The sequence below is a fragment of the Vitis riparia genome, chromosome 19 (genome assembly GCF_004353265.1).
Source record: "Vitis riparia cultivar Riparia Gloire de Montpellier isolate 1030 chromosome 19, EGFV_Vit.rip_1.0, whole genome shotgun sequence".
Taxonomy (NCBI): domain Eukaryota; kingdom Viridiplantae; phylum Streptophyta; class Magnoliopsida; order Vitales; family Vitaceae; genus Vitis; species Vitis riparia.
The window spans coordinates 14,258,229-14,282,124 of NC_048449.1; the positions used below are offsets into that span (position 1 = coordinate 14,258,229).

General features: G+C 34.1%; 1 protein-coding gene across 6 annotated transcripts; it reads left to right on the forward strand.

The window, feature by feature from the left end:
- Positions 1-455: 455 nt before the first annotated feature.
- Positions 456-20,595, forward strand: LOC117908830 (ankyrin repeat-containing protein ITN1-like). Of its 6 annotated transcripts, XM_034822605.1 has the most exons (7): positions 457-824; positions 1,305-1,781; positions 1,864-2,043; positions 10,356-10,469; positions 19,151-19,198; positions 19,285-19,706; positions 19,795-20,595. In XM_034822605.1, exons 1-7 carry the CDS (start codon positions 581-583, stop codon positions 20,407-20,409), a joined length of 2,100 nt encoding a protein of 699 aa, XP_034678496.1. In that variant the 5' UTR covers positions 457-580; the 3' UTR covers positions 20,410-20,595. The 6 variants fall into 6 exon arrangements, with proteins under 6 accessions (XP_034678500.1, XP_034678502.1, XP_034678496.1 ...); XM_034822609.1 differs by lacking the exon at positions 19,151-19,198 and having other exon boundaries at positions 456-824; positions 19,366-19,706; XM_034822607.1 differs by lacking the exon at positions 19,151-19,198.
- Positions 20,596-23,896: the final 3,301 nt, after the last annotated feature.

A 23,896-nucleotide genomic window follows, 5' to 3' on the forward strand; every position in this document is an offset into this window, starting at 1 on the left:
TTACAAAAATATTTTTTCCTAATTTTTATTTATTTTACTACTTGATAAAAAAAAAATCCAAAAAGTTAATTATATAAAATATTTTAACAGATTTTATATAACCGGTTATTGTAAACTATCATAGCAATGTGTGTATGATACCTTAGAGTAAATTTCGGTAACCAAGCATGGCTCGATAATAAAACATATACCATTGACTATATACCATACCTACTACTTCTGGATATCATCTTAAAATAAAACATGAAAAATTAAAAAGAAAAAGCAAAAGAAAAGACCTAATAATGCCCAGCAACACAGTCAGAAGAAATCATGCGAAAACAAACAGCTCAAAGTTACACCTAATTTTCTTTGTTTATTTTGAATGACTGTCATCCACCAGTCATAGCGTTTCAACGCTATCTACTCCTTACCCAATACTCAACTAAATAAAGTTGACTTGGAAGACTCTATCATTGCACCTCTTATGCTTCAATGGTTCCTGTATCTTTTGAAGACAGTGGGAAAAAGGGCTGCTGTTGTCTCTCTTTGGATGAGAGTATCTTCTCTGCCTCGATATAGTTAAATATAATCTTCTATCATGGACATTGCTGAGCATGATGAGGAGTTCACTGTAATGGCTTCTTCTTCATTACAACTCTCGGTAATCGATGCCAGCCCAAACAATATCCACTTCATCAATATGGCGCAGGATACTGATGAATATGCCCCAGTCTCTTCCACTTCATCATTGAAAAGAACTACTACCATCGACACGGCACACCTTACCAATGAATATGTTTCAGTGATTTCATCTTCATCTTTGCGAAGGACTAGCAGCTCCGGTAAGATGCTGAAAGCCATGTTCATGTCCATTTCCGTGTATTTTGGGCATAATTAGTATACAAGTAGAAGTGTAGTTCATTGGAGGTTCAAACTATTATTGAAAGATATAAAGATGTTGATTAGAGGTAAACAAAGAAGTCCAAGAAAATAATTAGCAAAGAAAAGATATCAAGGAAAATGAAATTTTAAAATATTTAATTTTTATATTGAATAATTAAAATAAGTGAAATGAGTAGCATATAAAAATAATTAATTTATTGATTTTAGATGTATTTTATTTCACTTTTTCTTACCTTCTATTTTTTCAATTTACTTTCTTTCCTTTGTATTTTTTGTCAAATTTTCTAAGAACCAAACATAACTTAAATGATTTATTTTTTAAAAAATAATTTTAGCATTAGGATGTTGTGAACTAGAAGAAATATACATATCAGGGAAATCTAGGCTGACCTATACATCTTTTGGTTTTGTGACTGCAGAATTCTATTACTTGGAACTGTACAAAGCTGTGCTCAATGGTGACTGGGAAAGTGCTTCAAAATTATTGAAGAATGATCCACGATCATTGTCCGCCCCAATCGGAACAGATGATTCCCCAGTGCTTCACATAGCAGTTGAGTTAGGAGAGGCCAGAATGGGTTTCGTGGAGAAGTTGGTTGAGTTTATGCCAAGTGAGGCACTGGCTCTGCGGGATTCTGATGGCGCCACTGCCCTTTTCAACGCTGCAAGGGCTGGCAATATAAAAGCAGTCAAGTTGTTAGTGAACAAAAACCCAAGCTTGCCCAATATCTGCCAACGCGACAATTTTGCGCCTCTTCACAGCGCTATTAGGTATGGTCATAAAGAGCTGACTTTATATTTATTAAGCGTCACCAGAGATGATGAACATCCATATCCTTTCTCAAATTCGCCTGGAATCGAACTTCTGCGCAGAGCACTAATGGTGGGGTTTCATGGTGAGCTATATTTACCATCCCCTATCTATTTTCTTGATATGAATTACTGTCGGGTTCCCATGTACAATTTTATAATATGCAGATGTAGCACTGTATCTGGTTGAACATTATCCTGACCTTGCCACATGCCATTTCGATTCCGCCCGCCACGATGCTAATGATTCTGATGAGGATTTTGCCCCTTTGACAGTATTGGCTAAAAGGCCTTGGGCTTTCCCAAGTGGAAGTCGCTTCAACTTATGGCAACTCATAATATATCATTGTTAGTTTCTTTACTCGCTTGCCCCTTTTAAATTGCTTTTGTTTATAAGTCAAGGTATTTTCTTTTATGTTAATCCTGTTTAGCTCTGTCCTATAAATAAAAAAGAAAAAAAACTTGAAAGGAATAATTAATTTTCTGTCTTTGGATGCTATAAAAATGTAAGAAAAATATTACAGAAAAATACAGGAGGAATTTAAAAAAAAAAAATTCTCCATTTTCCCCAGAAAAGTTGGAAACAATTTGGAATTCTGCACTGAGGGTGAGATTGACCAAAAATTTCAATATCACCCATTTCTGTCCAAATGCTCATTCAACTGAATGCTTGTTGGATTATTTTAGTATTGTGGCTATTGACTTCAACAAATTGGCTTGATTGTTCATTTTTATTTAGGCTCAGTGTTTTGGTTTTACCATTCTTTAGAGTTTTCATGTTGCGTTATTGTGTGTGTTCTTGTTTGAGTGCGTGCAAAAGGTAGTGAAAATTACTTCTTTTATATAAAACTTAGAAGACTTCTCGGTTACCTACCCACACCTCAATTGATATGATGGTGGGGTGGACAAAAGTCTCTAAGCAATTATGGTTTTATTTGGGAAGGCGTTTTTCTTCCAAGAAATGATTGCGCAATATAAATGGTTGCTTAAAGGTGTGCAATTTTTAGTTGCGCTCCGTCGGATGCAGCGTTTAAATTATTCTCTTAGGGTGTGGAATTTCAGTCATGCTTTCAAAGTGTACTATTTGAGTTGGGTTAGCGAACCTCAAAAGTGCGCAATTCCTTTATGTCCTACACTTTGTGCACTTTCCTGGTGCTAACAATTTACACCTACTCTGAGTCTAGAGAAATTTATACTTGAGATCTTATGAGATGATAAAGGTTACCCAAATGCATTGAGTGGACTGAGAACATAATAAGGTTCATCTCTCTCTAATTAGGGTCAAAGAAAGGATTTATACCAAAAAGGTTCCTGCTTTAAATGAACAAGAACCACCTTAATAAGGTTCATCTCTCTCTAATTGCTCTTTATATATATATATCCTTACAACCAAATGATTTAGATAAGATTCTTTTCTTGTCAATAGGCCTACACTTAGTTGAAAGAATCATTAAAACAATGCCCAAGTATGCTTCCAAGGTTGCTGACTTAAAACGCTCACAACGAATGCAACAAACTTTTCTCCCCATGGTTACTTATTTTGGTCATTATAACTACTGATAGAGATCATATTGTTTGTAACTAATGCACGGATAAACCAATAGACAGCTAAACTAAGATATGGGAGACTTGATCTCCTCTCACTTAAGAGTGTTAAAGTTTATCTAAGCATGTTAAAAATTAAGTAAATAACTAAAAATGCAAATTTGTAAGTTGAAATTGAAAAACTGTAATGTAAGATTAATTAAAAAGACTAGAAAATTCATTAAACTAGAAATTAGGGAAAGTTTATAATGAAAAGAAAAGATTACAATGTAAAACTAAAAACTAAAATTACATTAAGTTACTCTTATTCCTACTTTTATTCCTATAAGAAGAAAAAACTTATCTACAATTTCACTTTCTATAATTTCTTCCACTTGTCTATTCACAATCCTTCATTTATAGGCAAAAAAACTTTCCCCCTCCCCTCCCTGGTCATTCCAACTACTCCGACACCACTCCATCTAGACTTGTCTCTTCTTATACTAAGGGTCAAGTCCTTTGTCATTGCAATTAACCCACCATCATTCTTGATGTGTTAGCTTATGGTTGGTAGTTGCACCTTTTTCTCTATGTAATTTGGTCTGGGTACATTTTGGTAGTACAATTGAAGACTTTGAGGTATGAACAACATACTACTTTGGTGGGTGAGCCAATCATTAGAAGAATTATTAAGTACTTAGCTATTGTAGAGGTAAGAATGGTTTGTAATTTAGATGACATCAAGGGGTTGCACTACTACACATCCTGTTGACTCAAGTGAGGGGGTGCATAGCATCTTAGCTTAGAGCACTTAAGAGGTTTGCAGATTGAGTTGCTTAAATAGAGTGTAAAATTTGGTCCAAAGCATTAGAGAGGTCTTGTGTGTTTGGTCTTTAAGGTATACATGGGAGGTGCACTATGTGGCTCTACACAAATAAAGAAGTGCGTGATTGAGTCTTGCACGCCTTTTAGGTATGCAATCTGTGTTTCCTCCTTACTTGGGCATTTTTGTCTCTATAAGTTCCTAACAAGGTTCTATTGCACCAAAAATGATGGGAAAAACCTGAATCTTTCTCCGTTTCCCAAGTCCGAATCAGGTTAGGAACATGCATAACTATCTTAGGTTTTTTTCTAAATCCTATGCACAACAGAAAAATAGCATTTTTATACTTTAAAAGGATTCAAAAAGTGCTAACAAAAACTATACATTAGATTCGGGTGTTCCCAAATCAAATCCACATGGTGAAGATGAAAATTGAAATCCCAAAAGTCTCGTAAACCCGAAGTCTTCTGCCTGATGACTCGAACCTTGATCTTGGCACACTTCCGATGATGAGGAAAAGATGATGGAGGTTATGTCTCTCTATCTCTCTGGATGATGAAAGACAAAAGTTATGGAAACCTTAACCCCTAGGGGATATTTATAGGGTTTCTAAGTGGGCTTAAGTGACATGAGCCCACATGGGCTTGGGTCACTTAGTCTAGCCCAAAATGGGTTCTAATTGCTTAATTAACCCAATAAGACCTACTAATTGATCAATTAGCCTAATCCAGAGGCCTTGTTCACTTACTCCTATATAACCTTGCATAATTACCAAAATGCCCTTATGCATAGAAGTGAACCTAGAGTCAATCCAACCCTCATTACCCATGCCAACAAGGTATATAAGCTCATAGCGGGGACCACTAGGACCTATAGGAATATTGGCTCCCTCATAGTCCAATGTTAAAGGTGATTCAACATCGCACTACAAAGAATCAACTAAACTTCGGTATCCTATGTAAATAACAACAAAGACACTAAGTGCTCGGGTCCGTGACCTACTGTTCATTGTGTTTAGTCTCCCCATGAATTGGTGTCCGTAGTCTAACAAGGTGAAAGCTATAAGCCTTTCAAGACTACTTCTACCATTCTTGAGCTACAGATCTTCCTATTGTGTGTTCAATTAGCATATCTTAGATCTCAAATAGTTTATGTCAAATTCCACTTAAGGAACTACTATAGCCATAGTTTCCATGAACACTCCTCCTTAGGATCTAAGGGGACACGTTGTCTCAATCCCAAGAGATATCATGGTGCCTTTATTAAGAATACCTATTGCTACCGACTTCCATCAACATTTACCCAATCCATAGGGAATATATGATCAGCTTACGACCTCACCCGTAAGTCAAAGCCACTATTAACTTCAGCACAAACTCAATATTCTCTCAAGGTTGAGAGATAATACAATGAAGCAACTCGATGGAGTCAAGACTACTTGATAGGCTTAAGTCATAACTCACCATAGGTCCCATCCAATGTGCAACCATACACACTAGTGCACTTATCATGGGAAACTCATCCCATAGCCAAGACTAACCATCCCTCCTATTAGAAGGTGGTGCACTACAACCTCTAATGGTTTGCCTAGGCTCGTGAATTGATTGTGAACAAATAATTTATTTGCAAGAAACCCATGACTTAAATCTTCTGTGGAACTCCTGATGCTCTTAAGTCATGTACAATGCAAAAGATGTAGGCAAGAATGCTCATAAAGTACAATGCATGGAATAAGTATAGATAAAAGTGAAACTAGAACATCATTAAATAAATAATGAATTCCAAATTTATCACATCATGTTATGCTTTTAAGGATTCTATCCTAACAAAAAAACACCTTAAAGCATCTAGAATGGTCATAGAATGCATCAAACATAATTTTCTAAGGTATTATAAAAAAAACAAAACCTTGGGTTAATTTTTTAATACCTCAAACACACTAAAGTGGGCTCTTTAAAGCTATTAAAGTATTAAGTTTGAGTTCTCATCACTTAGTCCTTACCTTAATAACATGCACTTGGAAGTAACATTAAAGCTTCAATGTGGCGTTCTAAAGGGCAAGCACCAGTTTTTCAATATTTATATATATATCAGGTTTCCACATCTAAGAGGGCCTTTTAGACATAGTAAATTGGTAACACTCCACTTACTAATGCTATTGAGACATTGCAAGATCTCCTTATCCTAGGGTTTATCCAGAATGGGGGTTAGCATCATGCAATGCTTTAGTGATTTATAGGCTTAGTTGCATTTTTTGGTTCCTTTAGTCCATTTTCCCTTCTTGTTAATGTCAAAGAAAGGATGACATATATTTGTTGTTCAATATATAAATCTATTTCAAGAACCAATCTTGTTAGTGAGCTTTCTGACTTCTCTATCCCTTTTGGTCATTGGTATCTTCAAAGTTAATTTTATTTGGTATGGGTTAGCTTTTATTCCTTTGTATGTAACCAAGTACCTAAGGAACTTTCCACATCCTACATTAAAGGTGCACTTCACTAATTTAGCTTCATTTAGTACTTTCGAAGAGTTTTAAATGTTCTTAGGAGTTCGATCAAGTACTCATTCCTCTTCTTACTTGTTACTAACATGTTATTAATGTAAACTAGCATACTGACTTCTATTTGTTGTTAGAAGACCTAGATGACTAAATCTAGCATCTAAGAGCCTAGATACCTTTTCTTTCACAATCTAATGTCTGTAAGGAGCTAACCACTAGGGTTTATGTTGAGTCAATGACATGTAAATTGGGGATCGATGCCCATGATGTCCTATAGTTTCCTAGCAAAGATGTGTTCTTTTCAAGTAGCCATCTTAAACCATTTTATTTTTATTTTTTTTGCATGGGCTAGAAAGAACCTCCTAGATTTAGGGGATCTAGAATAATGACTCCCTAGGTTCTCTAACTGCCTTCTCGGGTCACCTACTAATTTGTATTTGAATTTTGATTTATGACCTTCCTAAGGGTCTCGGTTGATGCAGTTGCTAACTACTTTAAGGGCTATGGTGTAGCATACTCATGCTGCCACCTAGTCCCGATATATTTCCCATATTCCTTGTAGTATTAGGAATTTAATGGTGTGATGGTATGTGAATAATGTTCCTCTTAGGTTGTATATCCATGGTCATCCCATAATGGCATTATCGGGAAAATGGTATCCATAACAAAGAATTGTGTCATTATATGGCAACAACCAATTGGAACCATTAGAGCGACTTCCCAGTTGAGCCACATAGGACTTTGTCTAGTCCCAACAATGACCCAAGACTTGACACTAGTTTTTCTTTGTCCATATACATTTGTTCATATATGGGCTAATATATTTAGCAAGTTAACTAAACTTGTTAGGTCAACTAAGAATAGGTGCATGTTGTAGTAAATAATTCTTAAAGTAATAACCAATGGATCTTGAGTAGAGTTTAGACTCCTCTTAAGTCTTTATTAGAGAAGCATATGACATATGGGCAAGTGGTAGTTGCTTCATGCAAGAACGTGAGGACTTTTGCTTCAATCGCCATATGCTTCTGTAACATCTTGATACCTTGCCTAGTTGCTCAAATCTAGTAGATGATCCACCATGGATGGTAGCTATAACTACCTTAGGTTATTTGAGGCTTTTCTTTTATCTTTTTAAGTGCATGTACTAAGAGGCAAACTTCACCCTTAGGGTCTCAATATCAGGAAAAAACTATAAGGTAAGTTGATAAAGACAAAATAAAGTTAGTCCTTAGAGGATGGAGGAGAATATTTTGCATAAAAGTCGATCGTTTCCCTTCTCTAAGATCATCATATGCATAGAAATGCAAGAGTAGTCTAGGGTGTCTTTAGTTTCATTGAAAGAAATTGAACTTAGGGAGGGAAAACTCTCATATGACCTCATTCTCCTCCTAAAGGGACTTGGGCTCAATCTCCTTATTCACCAAGATTATGCATTTTGTGGTAGCTTTGGTGGCAAGAAGCCCTTAAAGCATTGGGGCCTTTGGCAAGGTGGTCTGTTTGGTTAGTTTAATTAAGGTTTCTTCCACCTTTCTCTCCCAATTTAATCTATATGTTGGTCTAATTGCTTCGATAACTATTATTCATTATCTTGCATCTTATTAGTGCTTGCTAATGAGAGCTATTGGTCAAAATCACATTGGCATTTGTCTACCCTTACCCTGAAGGCAGCATTTTCTTAAGTGAGTTAGTCACTTCTTTTAGTAAGCTCCTCCATCTATTGAAGAGTTTGCTCTCAATCATTGCTCCACTTTATTTCTATCATGATTGCCTTTTCCTACCAAGACTTTATTGCATAGTCTTCTATTGCTCAATTGTCGCTATAGATCTAAATAATGTTTTCAAGGCTTTAATGCATTCCCATATGAAGAAGCTAAAACTCTTCATAGATAATCAAAAAAAATTATTCCACCAATTTTTGGATACAAAGGAAGGTTTCTTGATACAAAAAAATAGGTTTCTGCATTCAAAGAAAGCTTTTTCAAAGGAGGGAGGGACTTTTTTTCTTTGTTGTTTATGATTTCCTTTTGTAAGTCTTCTTCCCTTGTTGGTTCAGGTTATTCTTATAAAGGGGCAAGCTTTCTGCAAGTTTTTATGCTGGTTTTTCAACCTTATCATGCATGGAACCAAGTTTAGTTGACTTCATTTCTTCAATGATAGGTTTTCAATTTGGGTAGACCTCAAGGAGTACTCAAATGGAGGTCCTTGCCTGGGGGTGGGGTGTTTTTTAGTAGCTTTACTATGATTTTTTGGTGAGCTGAATTTTTGTATCTTCACCATAGATGACATCACTTTTCCAACTCTTAGTTCACTTTCTTACTTCAATGGATGGTTAGGACCTTACAATCATAAGGAACCTAAAATGAGCACTCTAAGCTCCTTACAGTCTTAGAGCCTTCAAAGGTCAAGTTAGTAAGAAGAATGAGGAAACTACCAAACAAATAAGCATCAACTCAAAGGTTAACTTTCTAAGTTTTTGGAATACTAACATGGCATAGAGGATGTGGCCACTTTTAAACTTCTCCTTTAAGGGAGCAATTAGGGTCTCCCCACATGGAAGCATGGGCCTTAGTATGAGTGCATGAGTATGGTCTAATTTAACATTTAGTTTTCATTAATGTGCTTAGGCGAGAAATTGATCATTTAACACTTGTGTAAGCTTTCTAGTTACTTATTCTTTAGCTAACGTGTGGTCTTCTCCTGTGGAGCAACCACACACTCACTTTTTTATTCTATCAAATAAACATAACTAGAGGATTTTATTTCTTATGATCTACTATACCTCAAACAAACATGTACCAAAACAATAGTTTTAAGTCACCTATTTCGCTTCCAACTAATTACTTGATTAATTACTTTATTTACTCTTTTTATTTGACAATGGTTTTGGCATTCATAGGAAAAAAAGAATGATATAAAACATTAATTTATAGCTTTTGAATTTCTCTTAATTTCCATTATATATGTTTTTTTAAATTACAACTTTAGTAATATTAACCTAAAGAAATTCCTACAATGAAGGAACTATATAGAGAAAAACTCTTATAAAATAATACTTTTGGGACCAAGAAAAATTATGATCTTAGCGAGGTTATTGACTTATAGATAAATGAATATTTATTAATTGATTAAGAGTATTATGTTGTTATTGTACATTATTAGTACATGTATGACTTATAAATTTAAAAATAATACACGTGGTAAAAAGTTAATACATAGAAACCTAAGAGACTGAAGAAAAAAAATAGTTATTGATTGTAAAAGAACAAAAGACTCCCCAAAAAAGATGTGGCATCAAAACTTAATGTTGTAAAAGCTATTTCAAATATGTGATAATTCTAAAAGAAGTGAATTTAGAAAAATAAAAGTTATAAATAATTACTTAATACTATATTATGAAGTTCTATTTGCTATACTATGAATTTTTGTTTATACTTCATCAATTGTTAGTTTATATTTCTTGAGCCCTTAAAGATTTTTGAAAATATTTTTATCTTATTTATTTAGTGAGATTACTAATTTAGTACATTGGCCTAAGTTAAGACTAGAAGATTTTGTTATATAAGTAAGATTATTAATTTATCAAACATTCATTTATTGAGCTTTTACTATATGGACCATTATTTTGTTTTAGTATAGCTTACAAAGTTTCATTGAAAGGGGTTTTATGAGTATTGCGAATAACATGACAAATTTTCTTTTTATTATATTTATTATAATAACTATCATATTATTATGTTTTTTCCTTTAAGTCTTGCAGTCAAATTAGATGAAGCATAATTTTCCTTCTCTTTTCTTGACATTTTTATTCTTAAGGTGTTCCTGTGATTTTAAACCATTTTCTTAGTCAACCTAATAAAGGAGGCATGGAGAATCAAGTTGGTGGCTATGATTCCACACAAATGTGTTGTTGGACTCGATTGTTCAAAGGTAAGCATTTTTAGTTTGTCAAATTCTACTAAATATAACAATACAACTCATAATTACTCAAAAACTCGAGTATATAGGTACAAAAAATGAATTAAATATATATTTTTTAAAAACTAATTACATTGTAAAGAGTGGAAACAACCAAGGCTGAAAATGAGAGATTTAGTATGTAAACTCATTAGGTTCAATTGAAAGATTTAACTTGCAAACTTATTCAAAAATTAATTTTATTAAATACTTTTCCTAACTTTGAAAACCCTGATCCCTATTTCGGTAAAAATCTTAAAAATCTTTTAACTCATTTCCTAACTTTGAAAACCCTAATCCCTGTTTCGGTAAAAATCTATTAACTCCACAATCAAATTGGAAGATTATTAACCAAGGAGAATACAATAGGAAGTAAGATATCTAATAAGCATATAGTAAATCTAAACCTAAATAGCAAGCTTTAAAAAATTATAATTGCTAAAAACTGAAGTAGAAGTGTTTAACAATTGCCACAAACTAAATTGAAAACATGCAAAGGGACTAGAATTGAAATTGCAAAAAGACAAACAACTCTTACAGATTCTCACGAAATCTAAATATGAACCTCCTCCCACAAAAGGAATCTTAACTAAACTTTCATCCCATGAGGAATCTTAACCGATAAGTATGCAGCGTACTCTCAAGTTCTTAGTTGATGAAGTCCTACTAAGAGTATCTCATGAAATAGAAACTCCATTGTCTCCCACTCATGCATAGTAGGCAAAATAACGTCATGCATTTCTCTCAACTATATCATTATCATCCATGTTTATATTGACTAATGGATTGTACAACTTTTGAACACATTGATAAGAAAGGTGTAAGAGTATTAAACTAAATTTCATCTTAACTAGTGTAATTCCTCCCTAAAAGGTGTCTCATTATATCTTAAACACATTTATTCACATTGAGTTAAACATGGTTAATCCCCCTAGAAAAATATTTCAAACTACACCATACTTGTAACTTATGACTGAAAATCACAAGGGCATAAAAGTTATACTATATAATGACCTATAAGATTAATGTACAGGATGAGGAAGTAGCTAGGAATATATTCATTCATTCTTGTTTGATTTCCAAGAAGATATAGTATGAAAATACATGCTAACATGGAGATCTTCATTATGAGTGCACCTTAGATCTTCTATATTGTACAAATCTTAGTTTAATTGCATCAAGCAAAGAACTCAAGTTTTGCACATGCTTACTAAATCAAGCACTACATTAACAAGATTTGGCAATTGACTCCATTACAAATGTGGACTATAGGACTATCTATACTTGGTCGCTACTAACATGTAAGTCATATTGGATACAAAAAGGAGTATTATAAATATCAATGACCTAACACATTATCTAAGTGGTTTGGACTCATTATGTTTCAGTTGTGCAAAGTAATGAAAGTGCATGTCAATAAAGTAAAACAAATAATTAAATGCCACCATCAAACAAGATTGGACAATGAATAAATCATAGGTATAATGGTTAATTGAAATATACAATATGTAATCATAATCTACATGATCCAATGCTCTCAACTTAACTCCTATGTAATCATGATCTACATAATCCAATGCTCTCAACTTGACCCTAATAAACATCTTTACGTATTAGCTTCATCAACAGGGAGGGTGAGGGTGGGATTTTTAACCATGCATCAAGTAGAAATATGTTCCTATGTAACCATGTCTCATATAAAATAATATTTAAGAGTGATGTGTTTGGTTCAACTATGATACTTGGGGGGGGGGGGGGGGTGGTCTTTGACATAGGCTAAAGTTTCCATGTTATCACAATAAATAGTAGTATGCTCAAAAGAACAAGCAATATTGTGAAAAATATGTATGAACATCATAAACTAGTCACTTTCCTAAATGACAAGTAATGTACTCCCAACTCCATGCATGGTAGACAATGCTATACATGATTATTTTCTATTTCACCAATATATGCTAACATCATAGAGCATATATAAAATTATAACCATATGTGGATTTGGGTTCATTTAGGATGCTACCTCAATTATCATTGTCATAGCTAATCAAGTCCAAATTCAATCCTCAATAGCAAATTATATAGCCTATGGTGACTTTGAGGTATGAAAGCATCCAGTTCATTGTTTTTTCGTAAGCAAGGTTTAGATCTAATTGCAAGCTACTAACCTAATTATATAACAAATATTAGTTCATGCATACATCATTGGATACTTTAAGCTACTAACAATGCTAGCATATAAGAACCTTGAGTGATCTTTTCCTATTCATCAAAAGTCTCACGACACATGTTAAAGCTTAAGGTCTTATATTCCTCTATATGAATGCCAGTAGATTTTCAATTTTACATCTAGAATTTTTTCAAGAATATTCATTGTGTATGATTTGTAAAACAAACCAAAAAGTCTCTTTGATTGATTGATTGATTAGGATCATAACTTTGAACACAGTTTGCTTTAAGCATGTTGTTCATTTTAAAAGTTGACAACCACCACACTTTAGAGGCAACCATCTCATTGTCATCCATAACCAACATTTCATTTGTATACAAAAAATAGAATATAGAATCTACCCTTACACCATTTAACATGCAATAGTGTTCTTAGACCATCATAAACCCATTAGTGTAATATACCATTGTTTAGATGATTATTGTAGATTATAAATGGACCTTCGTAGTTGTTAACTTTGCCTTTCTATTTAGTTGCCATAAAACAAGTCAATTGATCTATATAGATCTTCTTATTTAGTTCTTCATTGAGAAAAAAAATTTGAATGTTTATTTGATATAATTTCAAATCCAAAGATGTGATAATGGTTTGAATAAGGAGAGTTGAGGCAAACCTCACTTCTCATGAGAAGTTCTTTTTTTTTTTTATATACTCTACACTCTCATTTTGGTTGTTTCCTTTCTTCATGAGTGAAGTTTAACACCTTGCATCATTTACCTTAAGTTTGACCTTAAAAACCTACTTATTCCTTAAGGTCTCATGTCTTAACAATAGTTCAATTAATTCTCAAATAGAGTTCTTGCTAATAAACTTCATATTCTATTTCATTGTAGCTTTTCATATTTCACAAGTATGGATAAGAGAGATTTATTAAAAATTTCAGGCTTCTCATGTGTTAGAGCATCTCGATTACTTAACTTCAAGCCCTAGACCATTAGGTGCATGCTACTATCTTCGTAGAAATGCTAGAACTATGTAATGGGAGAATTCAAAACACTGAATATTAGATTTAAGTGCTCAAAAAATTAAATCTAATTGGTGAAAAGGTTAATTTAGATCTAAAATACCTCGTGATCTTTTTCCTGATAGCTCTCTTTCCTGTATCCTAACACATAAGGATGTTGGAGTCCTCTCTGTGGGGATAGATATTAAGATAGAAGATTGAATGGATGAAAAGTACTAAGCCTTAAACCCTTTAAGGAGTTTATATAGGCTTACCTCTTAGCTCGAGTGACTTGAACTCATCTTACGTTTGGGTTACTTAATCTAACTCATTAGGTCCTAATTAACTAATTTGCTCTATTGAGCTTCAATTAATTAATTATCTGAATCTAAAAAGACTATTTATATGTACTAGTGAAACCTTCTGTATTTACCAAAATGCTCTTATACACACATATAAATAAAGAATCCAACTATTCCTCAAATAATTTTTTACCAAGGAATATGAGTTTGAGTGGGAACCACTAGGACCTGTAGGGAAGTACTGGCTCCCTTAAAATCCAATTTTAAAGTTGACTCAAAATCTAACTATAAAGAGTCAACTACACTTTAGTATCCTTATGATATTAGATCGAGATAGAAAACTTTAGTCTGTGACCTACTAACAATTGCATGCAAGCTCCCCATGAATTGGTATTCATAATTTAACAAGATGAATGTTATCAACCTCTCAAGACTACCTCTACAATCCTTGAGTCTTAGATCCTCCTATTATGTTATCAATTGACATACTATATCTCTCAAAGAGCATACATCAAATTCCACTTAAGGAATTATTGTGGCCACAATTTTCATGATCACATGTCCTTAGGATCACCTAAGGGGACATAATGTCTCAAACCCCTAAGATATCATGGTGCTTATCTTGAGAATACCTATTATCACATGGCTCAATCATAGTGACCCAATCTATAGAGAATATATGAGCACTTTAAGGTCTCACTCATGGGTCAAAGCCATTGAAGACCTTAGCACTAGATCAATATTCTCTCAAGGTTGAGAGCTTATACAACATAGTAGCTTGGTGAAGTCAAGACTACCTAATGACCAATGTCTAACTCACCATATATCCTATATAATGTGTAACCTATTAGAATTGAGCCCTAAAAAGAATGACATGATGTAACAGATATAGATTTATTTATAAATTTATTTATTTATATATTTTTTCTCTTTATTATCTTATTGACATGAATTGGTTAATTAGATGATAATGTATGGTTAATTAATCAATTAGGACCCATTTTAGACAAGATTAAGTGATTTAAGCCTAGTAAGGAAACACTATAAATACCCTTTAAGGGTTAGGGTTCCAATCACTTTTTGAGAGACAATCGTCTTCTATATCTAGAGAGAGAGAGAGCCTAGGATTCCTCTCTTCCAAAGCCTACATAGATCATGGATCAAGTCATCAAGCAAAAGGTTTTCGTTGTATGAGACCTCTGGACTCTTTAGGCTTCATCTTCATTAAGCAAATTGATTTGAGAACCATTCAAATCAAAGGTAAAGTTTGTTAGCCCAAGGGTTCTCCTAATCGCATTTTGATGATAACAAACCATGGTTAAGTTGTTAATTGGTTTGAATTATAAAGAATTCCATGTATTAGTTTGGAAATTTATCAAAAGACCCAATGGATGCAAGATCAAGACAATTGGAAGACTCTTTAATAATAGGAAACATATGTAAGATGAATGCATGGTGCACTTAGGATTTCATTTTTTTTCATGCTCTTTAAAAACTCGGTAATAGGCATTAAAGTTACATTTCCATCAAAACCCGATTTTTATCAAATGAACCTTAGGCAAATTGTTTCAAAATTGGCATATTAATCTACCTAAGTACCTTGCCTAGGCCAAAAATGGTGAATTAGTCAAGGCATTGGTCAACCGGCTCAACCGGTTAGGCCATCGGTCGATCAATTACACCTTCTTTATCAAGGTCCGATTGAGAAATGCAAAAAATATTCTCTCTCTTCTTGTAGCTTTGTATTCTTGGTCGAAGGATATGCCTTCTTGCTCGAGATCCAATCGAGGTTTGGTCAAGGATCGATCGAGGAATAACAGTCACCTACCATGCATTTATCGTCTAATGGCTAGTAAACCGGTTGACCCTCAACACAACCGATCAAGGCTACTTTTTAACATTTTTGGCTCCTGAGGCTAGAAACCTATAAATTGAGAACTCCACTTCATTTATGAGGTAGAGAACACCTGCATTTATTTGTCTACCTGCTTGTTCTTACCTCAAAAGCTCTCATTCTTTTCTTAGTGTATTAAATCTTCATATGCATATTCTTTAGTGCACCTTTGTGATTCTTCCTATCATTTAAGTTGTATTTGAGCCCTTGTTGAGCTAGATTGAGAGATTCAAACTTATTATTTGAGTGTTAAAAGCTTCAAGTGAGTTAAGACTTGAAGGGATTGTGTAATAGCCCATTGGAGTTGGAATCTAAGTGTAAAGGTGATTTAAAGCTTAGTTGAAGCTTCAAGTATAGTGGAACCTTCACTTAGTTAGGAGGTTGATGAGAGTGCACGTAGGTAAGGAAGTGTTGAACCACTATAAAATCCGAGTTTCCTCTTTCTAACCGTCTCTCTTTATATTTGTGTTTTCTTTGCTTGAATTTGTTGTGTTTGAAAAATATTTTTTAAAAACCCAATTCACCCATCTCCCCCTCTTAGGTGTTTTCTCTGTTAAGATTAGCCTTTTATTTTCTCAAAGTTTTTAATGACTTTTCTCTAGATTATAGAATGTTAAAATTTTGATTTTTGCTTATGTTGCATAGGATTTAGAACCCTAGGATATTTTGCATGCACCTATACAATCTAGGGTTATGGGAATGGAGAGATCTAGGTTTCCCAACATAACTAAACACACTAGTACATTCACCATGGGAAACCCATCCTAATGACTAGGGCAAGTCATCCCTCCAATAAGGAGGTAGTGCACTATAGCCTCAAATGGATTATTGAAGTCCATGAACCAGTTGTGAATGAGTCATTAACTTGCAAGGAATCTATGACTTAGATTTTCTATGTAACTCCTAAATCACTCAAGTCATGTACATGCAAGTGATATAGGTTTGAATGCTTAACATACATAATTCATAAATAAGATAGTAAATAGAAAATCGAAGTCATAATGTAAGTATTAATGAACTCCATTTATGGTTGCATCATATCATGCTTTTAAAGAATCTATCCTAACATCATGATCTTATGATGCAAACATGAAAACTTCACCTTAATGTCCACAATCACAATGATGAGATAGTTCCAAGTTTTTTTCCACACACATCTAAATCTAGTGAATTAATATGAAATGGTAAAATCCTACTTAGTGGCATAATCTAGTAAGTGGCAAGTCACTACTCAAAGTTACTATCTTGTCAAGTCACTCATATCCTTAGCAAAATCTTTAATATCTATGGCAACTCACTCCCAATCAAGTAGATATTGTTTACTCTGAACTAAAAGAGACCTCAGAGATTTAAAACACATTTGCATGGTTAAGAAGAGCTCTTACATATATAATGCTAAGAAATTTTCCCCTATTCAATGTGGGATATTACAATCACCCCCATAAAGACATAAAGTCCTCATTATGTCCCATAGGATTACAGGACCAAACAAACAAACTCTCATACCATGGTTGAGGATACACTTTGATCCCATTTGTAACGACTCACTCCCAACCATGTAAATATATACTACCCACTTTAGGCTTAAAGAGCCCTCATAACATTAAAATGTGTCTAAATAATTAAGAGAAGCTCATATATATATAATATCAAGAACTTTTTCCCCTCTTCGATATGAGATATCATAGTATTTTCCTTTGTTTTAATTGCCTCTAATAAATTGAGACTTCTGTTCAATGCTCCTCTACTCAAAATATCATCCTATTAGAAATTAACTTCATATGACTTAATTTCAATTATACTCCCATTGAGTTGTTCACTAAGCATCACACAACCTTTGATTTATTAGAATATCTAATGAAAGTGCACTTGTTTCCTTTATAGCACAATATCTATGAGAATTTACATGAACTAAACTTGCTAACCCTTAGGATCACAATTGAGTTAGGTTTGGCTTCTTAACTATATGGATTTGAAGTAATTGATTTTGAGGGCACTCTATTCAAGATTTAAGTTGCAATCAAAATAGCAACCCTCCTTTCCCACCCCAAAAGATGTTAGATAGTTGGCTTGTGCCTTTTTGAGTGAACCATATCCAAAAGTTTATGGTTACTTTTTTTAGTTCAACCATTTTACTATGGAGTCCTTGAAGCTATTGATTATTCTTTAGATTTCCTTTTCATCATAAAGATTTTTAAAACTCTTCAATGGATACTCATGTCCATGATTTATCCTTAATGCTGTAATAGTTTTTTCTTTTCAATTTTTTACAATATTCATGTAACATCTAGATCAATGCAATTCTTTGGACTTGTAGATATAACCATCCGTAAATGTGATGAAGTAGTAGGCACCATGCTTGGGTCTCATGTTCATTAGGCCCTGTACTTTTGAATGCATAGGCTACAAAGGATAGGATACCTTTCTGGCTTGCTTAAGAGGCTTCCTAAAGAATTTTCCTTCCAAATAGTGTTCACAAAGGGGTAGGCAAATTTCTGAGAGTTAGCTTAATATATTTTGATGATTTTTCCCTTAAACTTATTTTATAAAAAAATTTGATATTATTATATAGTAATACATTCGACAAATATTATAAAATATTAATGGAGTTTAATTCAGCTTAGATTGTTGAAGCATTGGTCTGAACTCAGCCCAAAATTGAGCTCAACCAAAATTAACTTTGGTTGAGAAACCCAACCAAATCCTAACTTGAGTACTAAAAATGGTTTCTCAACTTCACCGAGATTCGAGTTAGGTCAAACCAATTTGCCAAATTGCACCCGGTCGAGAAATGCTAATTTGTTGAATTCGAGGTCCTCACAATTTTAATTTGTCCTCACAAAATTGTCTTCATTTTTTTTCCTTTTAAGTTCGAGTAATGGATTTGAAATCAGCTCTACAATCAAATTCCAATGGATAATACTCTACTACTCAGAGATTTATGCAGGATACACAATTTTTTTTTGCTTTGATAGATTTTGTGAATATCTTGTCACTTGATGCTCCTGGTTGATTAATAAGAAGTCCAGTAATTGAGCTTGTACCAAGTTTCATTAGGCTTCTTGATTCTAGCCTTTAAATTCAAGTGCGACGGTTTAAGGGAAACATATGTAACCTATTGAATCCCAAAAAAACTTTACACCAGCCAATATGAGTTGGCTACTTCTCACAATCAATTTAATTTAGATTAGTGTTTAATTGGTACTTGGTTCAAGGTTGCTTTTTTGTTTTTTCTTCTGTTAGTCCTGCTTTTGCATCTGACCTGCTTCAATTTTACGTTGCACACAGCTTGCCGAAAGGCGAATGCAATATTCTGGGAACTGGTTGTATGGTTAGGTAAGGAACACAACAAAACTACCACTAAAGCATGCAAAAGTCTTGAATACAATGTTATGTTGTCCTTAATATAATTTTAATTGCAGTACCACCCATCAAGCACATCCAAGAAACAAAAACAATGCATACTCTGACTCTTCAATTGCTTAACCACCTATGTACTGAAGTTTTGAAAGTGTCAAGAGCAAAGGAAATATTTAGACAATCATTCATTAATGGGGCAAAATATGGGATTCCCGAGATTCTGGAAGAGATTATAAAGTCATATCCTTTTGCACTCGAGTATCTGGATGAGGATCTATTCAAATTGGTAGTATTAAATCGTTATGAAAAGATTTTCAACCTCATCTGCGAAACTGGTATGCATAGACAACTTATAATACGAACCAGAGACGATACAAATAACGATAATATCTTGCATTTGGCTGGAAAATTGGCCCCTCCGCACCGGCTCAGTCTCGTTTCTGGTGCAGCTCTACAAATGCAACGCGAGTTACATTGGTTTAAGGTAATAATTTTTGTTTTGACGGGAATTAATTTTCTTATACATATCCACTCTTTTTCTGTATCTTAGAAACTTTTTTATTTTTACACAGGAAATTGAAAAATATGCCCCGAGAGCCTTCAGTGAATCTGAGAACGAAAACAAAGATAAACCGAAAATGGCATTTATAAAGGAACATGAAAAGTTGATAAAAGAAGGGGAGAAATGGATGAAAGGCACAGCAAAATTTTACACATTGGCAGCAGCGCTTATTGCTACTGTAGTGTTTGCAGCTGCAATTACCATCCCGGGTGGCAACCATGATGATACTGGCATACCAAATTTCTCCAAAGAATTTGCCTTCAAAGTTTTTGCAGTTTCGGATGCGCTTTCCCTCTTCCTATCCATTGCTTCGGTGCTGATATGCCTATCCAATCTCACGACACGATATGCAGAAGATGATTTTCTTTTTGCCCTTCCCAGGAGGTTGATATTTGGTCTTGTTACTCTATTCCTCTCCGTAACATTCATGATGATAGCCTACAGTGGCGCAATCTATCTTCTCTTTGGTGAAAAGAAGGCATGGATTCTTATTGCCTTGGCTGCATTAGCCTGTTTTCCAGTGACCTTGTACGGAATTTTGCAGTTTCCCCTCCTTGTGGAATTGATTTATTCCACATACGGCCCAGGCATTTTTGGCAAACATAGTAATCGTCTGATCCGATAGATCGACAATCATGGTGAGAGTATTTGACACAATTACGTACTTTGGGATTTGCATCAAATTCATGACTGAATGTATTGCCTTCACTCTCTCTCTCTCTGCTCCTGCGGACATTTTCTCTTCTGTCAACTATGATGAACAGGCTTAAAGCAAACTTCTTAAATTTGGCAAAATTGACTTTTTGGTACATGGCTAGATTGGTCAAGATGATAGTGATTCCTAGAAGGAAAAGAAAGGTACTAATTGCAAAATCTAAATCTAGTCTACGGCTAAGGTGACTTATCAGGAAGGCCACCGTTAGGGGAAATTCGGTTTTCAAATAATCAAACATTTCATCAAAATTGTATACATTACAAATAAGCCAACAAAATACATGGTGGAATGAATAAATATATGCAAATATGAACATCTAAATTGATAATCAGGCAAGAAGTTATAGACAATGAACGAATGGATGATTAGGCAATCTAGGCAAAGAGAGATTTTTATAGATGGATTTTAAAGTGAAAGTCAAAATGTGGATTGATGAACAAAAATAATGTATGGTCCCTTTTGTTTTAAAATAATTTTGCATATAAAATTGAGAAAATGAATTATTTCACCTATTTAAGGAGTTATTTTGTTTGTCATTACCATCAAAATTATTCTAATAAATTAAATATCTAATTTGTATAAAAAAAATACAAAATTGTTATTATTCTTTTAAAATAAATTTTTCATGGGCTTTATTTTCAATTTTTTTTTTTTTTAAATGGTCACCTAGCTCGAAGTGATGCTAAGCTCCCTTAAGGGTCACCAAGTCTCAAAATTGTTATTATTCTTTATAAATAAATTTTTCATGGGCTTTATTTTCAATTTTTTTTTTTTTTTTTAAATGGTCACCTAGCTCGAAGTGATGATAAGCTCCCTTAAGGGTCACCAAGTCTCAAAGTCTTGTCAAATTCACAAGTTATATTTTGATAATTTGATCATTCCATAATTCCAATTACAACATTTTGTCTTTTCCTCTTCCTCCCATATAACTTTACTTTTCTACCTTTTGTGCTTTATTTACTATATGTTAAGACTAACTATATTATTTATTTAAAAAAATTATAATTATATATTTATTATTATCTGTTGTAAAACAAAGACAAATATAATGCAAATCAAAGTAGTAGAGATAAAATATATCTTACTTTGATATATAATATGGAAGAAGGAATCAAAGAAGAGAATTGAGAAAGTGAAAGAAAGAGAGAAAGAGAGAAAATGAGAGGAAGAGCTTTCTTTCTTTCTCGGGATGCTTTTACATGGAGGGGTAAGAAGCCTTTTATAGGCTTCATAATATGAACTCCATTTACTCATCTTTAAGATGAGTAATGGGAGTTCATAATGGCCATCAATGTGGTCATTCATTCTTTTCATTTACAACACTCCCCTTGGATGACCACCATATTAAAAGAATATGCCTCATTAAAACCTTGCTAGTAAAAAACCCTATAGGAAAAACCTAGCGAAGGAAAAAGAGTACAATATTCTTTCTTGGTATATTAGGACTGTCTCGTTAAAAACCTTGCCAGTAAAACCCAGTAGGACAAAACCTGGACGAAGGAAAAAAGAGTACAGTACACTAACACCCTTTTACAAGCATACTCCCCCTCATGTCGATATCCTTGAGTTGACGCATTCCAATCCTGTGTATTAACTTCTTGAATGTTGAGGTTGGCAATGATTTTGTGAATAAATCTGCTAGATTATCACTTGAGCGTATTTGTTGCACATCAATTTCACCACTCTTCTGGAGTTCATGTGTATAAAAGAATTTTGGTGAAATGTGTTTAGTTCTATCTCCTTTAATATAACCCCCTGTTATTTGTGCAATGCATGCAGCATTATCTTCAAATAATGTTGTCGGGTCACCTTTGATAGAGGAGAGTCCACATGATTCTCAAATATGCTGGATCATAGATCTTAGCCATATACATTCACGACTTGCTTCATGAATTGCCAGTATTTCCGAATGATTTGATGATGTGGCTACCATTGTTTGTTTGACAGATCTCCATGAAATAGCAGTACCATTGCAATTAAACACATACCCTGTTTGTGACCTGCCTTTATGTGGATCTGAAAGATATCCTGCATCTGCATATCCAAGCAATTGTTGCTTTGATTCCCTTGAGTAAAATAAACCCATATCAGTAGTTCCGCGAAGATAACGCAATATATGTTTGATACCATTCCAATGTCTTCGAGTTGGAGCGGAACTGTATCTTGCTAATAAATTGACAGAAAAAGCAATGTCTGGACGTGTACAATTGGCAAGATACATAAGTGCACCAATAGCACTAAGATACGGTACTTCAGGACCAAGTAACTCTTCATCCTTTTCGCAAGGACGAAATGGGTCCTTTTTCACATCAAGTGATCGGACAACCATTGGAGAACTTAAAGGATGCGCTTTATCCATATAAAAACGCTTCAAAACTTTCTTAATGTATGTTGATTGATGTACTAAAACTCCATTTGGGAAATGCTCGATCTGCAGGCCGAGACAAAATTTTGTTTTTCCAAGATCTTTCATCTCAAATTCTTTTTTCAAGTAATTTGTTGTTCTTGTGAGCTCTTCAGGAGTTCCAACAAGATTTAAGTCATCAACATACACTGCAATAATTGCAAATCCGGTTTCTGATTTCTTAATGAAGATGCATGGGCATATAGGGTTATTCACATACCCTTCTTTTAGCAAGTATTCTCTAAGGCGATTGTACCACATGCGTCCAGATTGCTTTAATCCATACAAGGATCGTTGTAACTTGATTGAGTACATGCTACGAGGCTTTGTATTATTTGCATCAGGCAATTTAAATCCTTCGGGGATTTTCATGTATATATCATTATCCATGGATCCATATAAATATGCTGTAATAACATCCATGAGACGCATATCCAGTCCTTCTGAGACTGCCAAACTAATTAAGAAACGAAATGTGATTGCGTCCATGACAGGAGAATATGTTTCCTCGTAGTCAATACCAGGTCTCTGCGAGAAACCTTGTGCTACTAATCGCGCTTTATATCTTATGATCTCATTATTCTCATTGCGCTTTCGTACAAATACCCATTTGTACCCAACAGGCTTTACATCTTCAGGTGTTTGGACTACAGGTCCAAAAACTTCTCGTTTTGTTAATGAGTTTAATTCTGCCTGTATAGCTTCTTTCCATTTTGGCCAATCATTTCTATGTCGACATTCTTCCACATTTCGTGGTTCGGGATCTTCATCATTTATTATGATATCAGAGGCCAGTTGGAAAGCAAAAATATTGTTAATAACAATATTATTTCGATCCCATTTTTCTCCCGTTTGTACATAACTTACTGAGATCTCACAATTTTCAGGTACCTGTGCCTCTTCAGGGGCTTCTTGTTCAATATGTGCCTCTTCGGGGGCTTCTTGTTCAATTTGTGCCTCTTCGGGGGCTTTCTGCATTATTTGTGCCTCTTT

Excerpts from the sequence above, each read along its gene's own strand:
- LOC117908830 (XM_034822605.1), top strand. The coding sequence starts at position 581 with ATGGACATTGCTGAGCATGATGAGGAGTTCACTGTAATGGCTTCTTCT. Across the intron at positions 1,782-1,863 it reads ACTAATGGTGGGGTTTCATG|ATGTAGCACTGTATCTGGTT; the intron begins GTGAGCTATATT and ends TATAATATGCAG. Across the intron at positions 19,707-19,794 it reads GCGAGTTACATTGGTTTAAG|GAAATTGAAAAATATGCCCC; the intron begins GTAATAATTTTT and ends ATTTTTACACAG.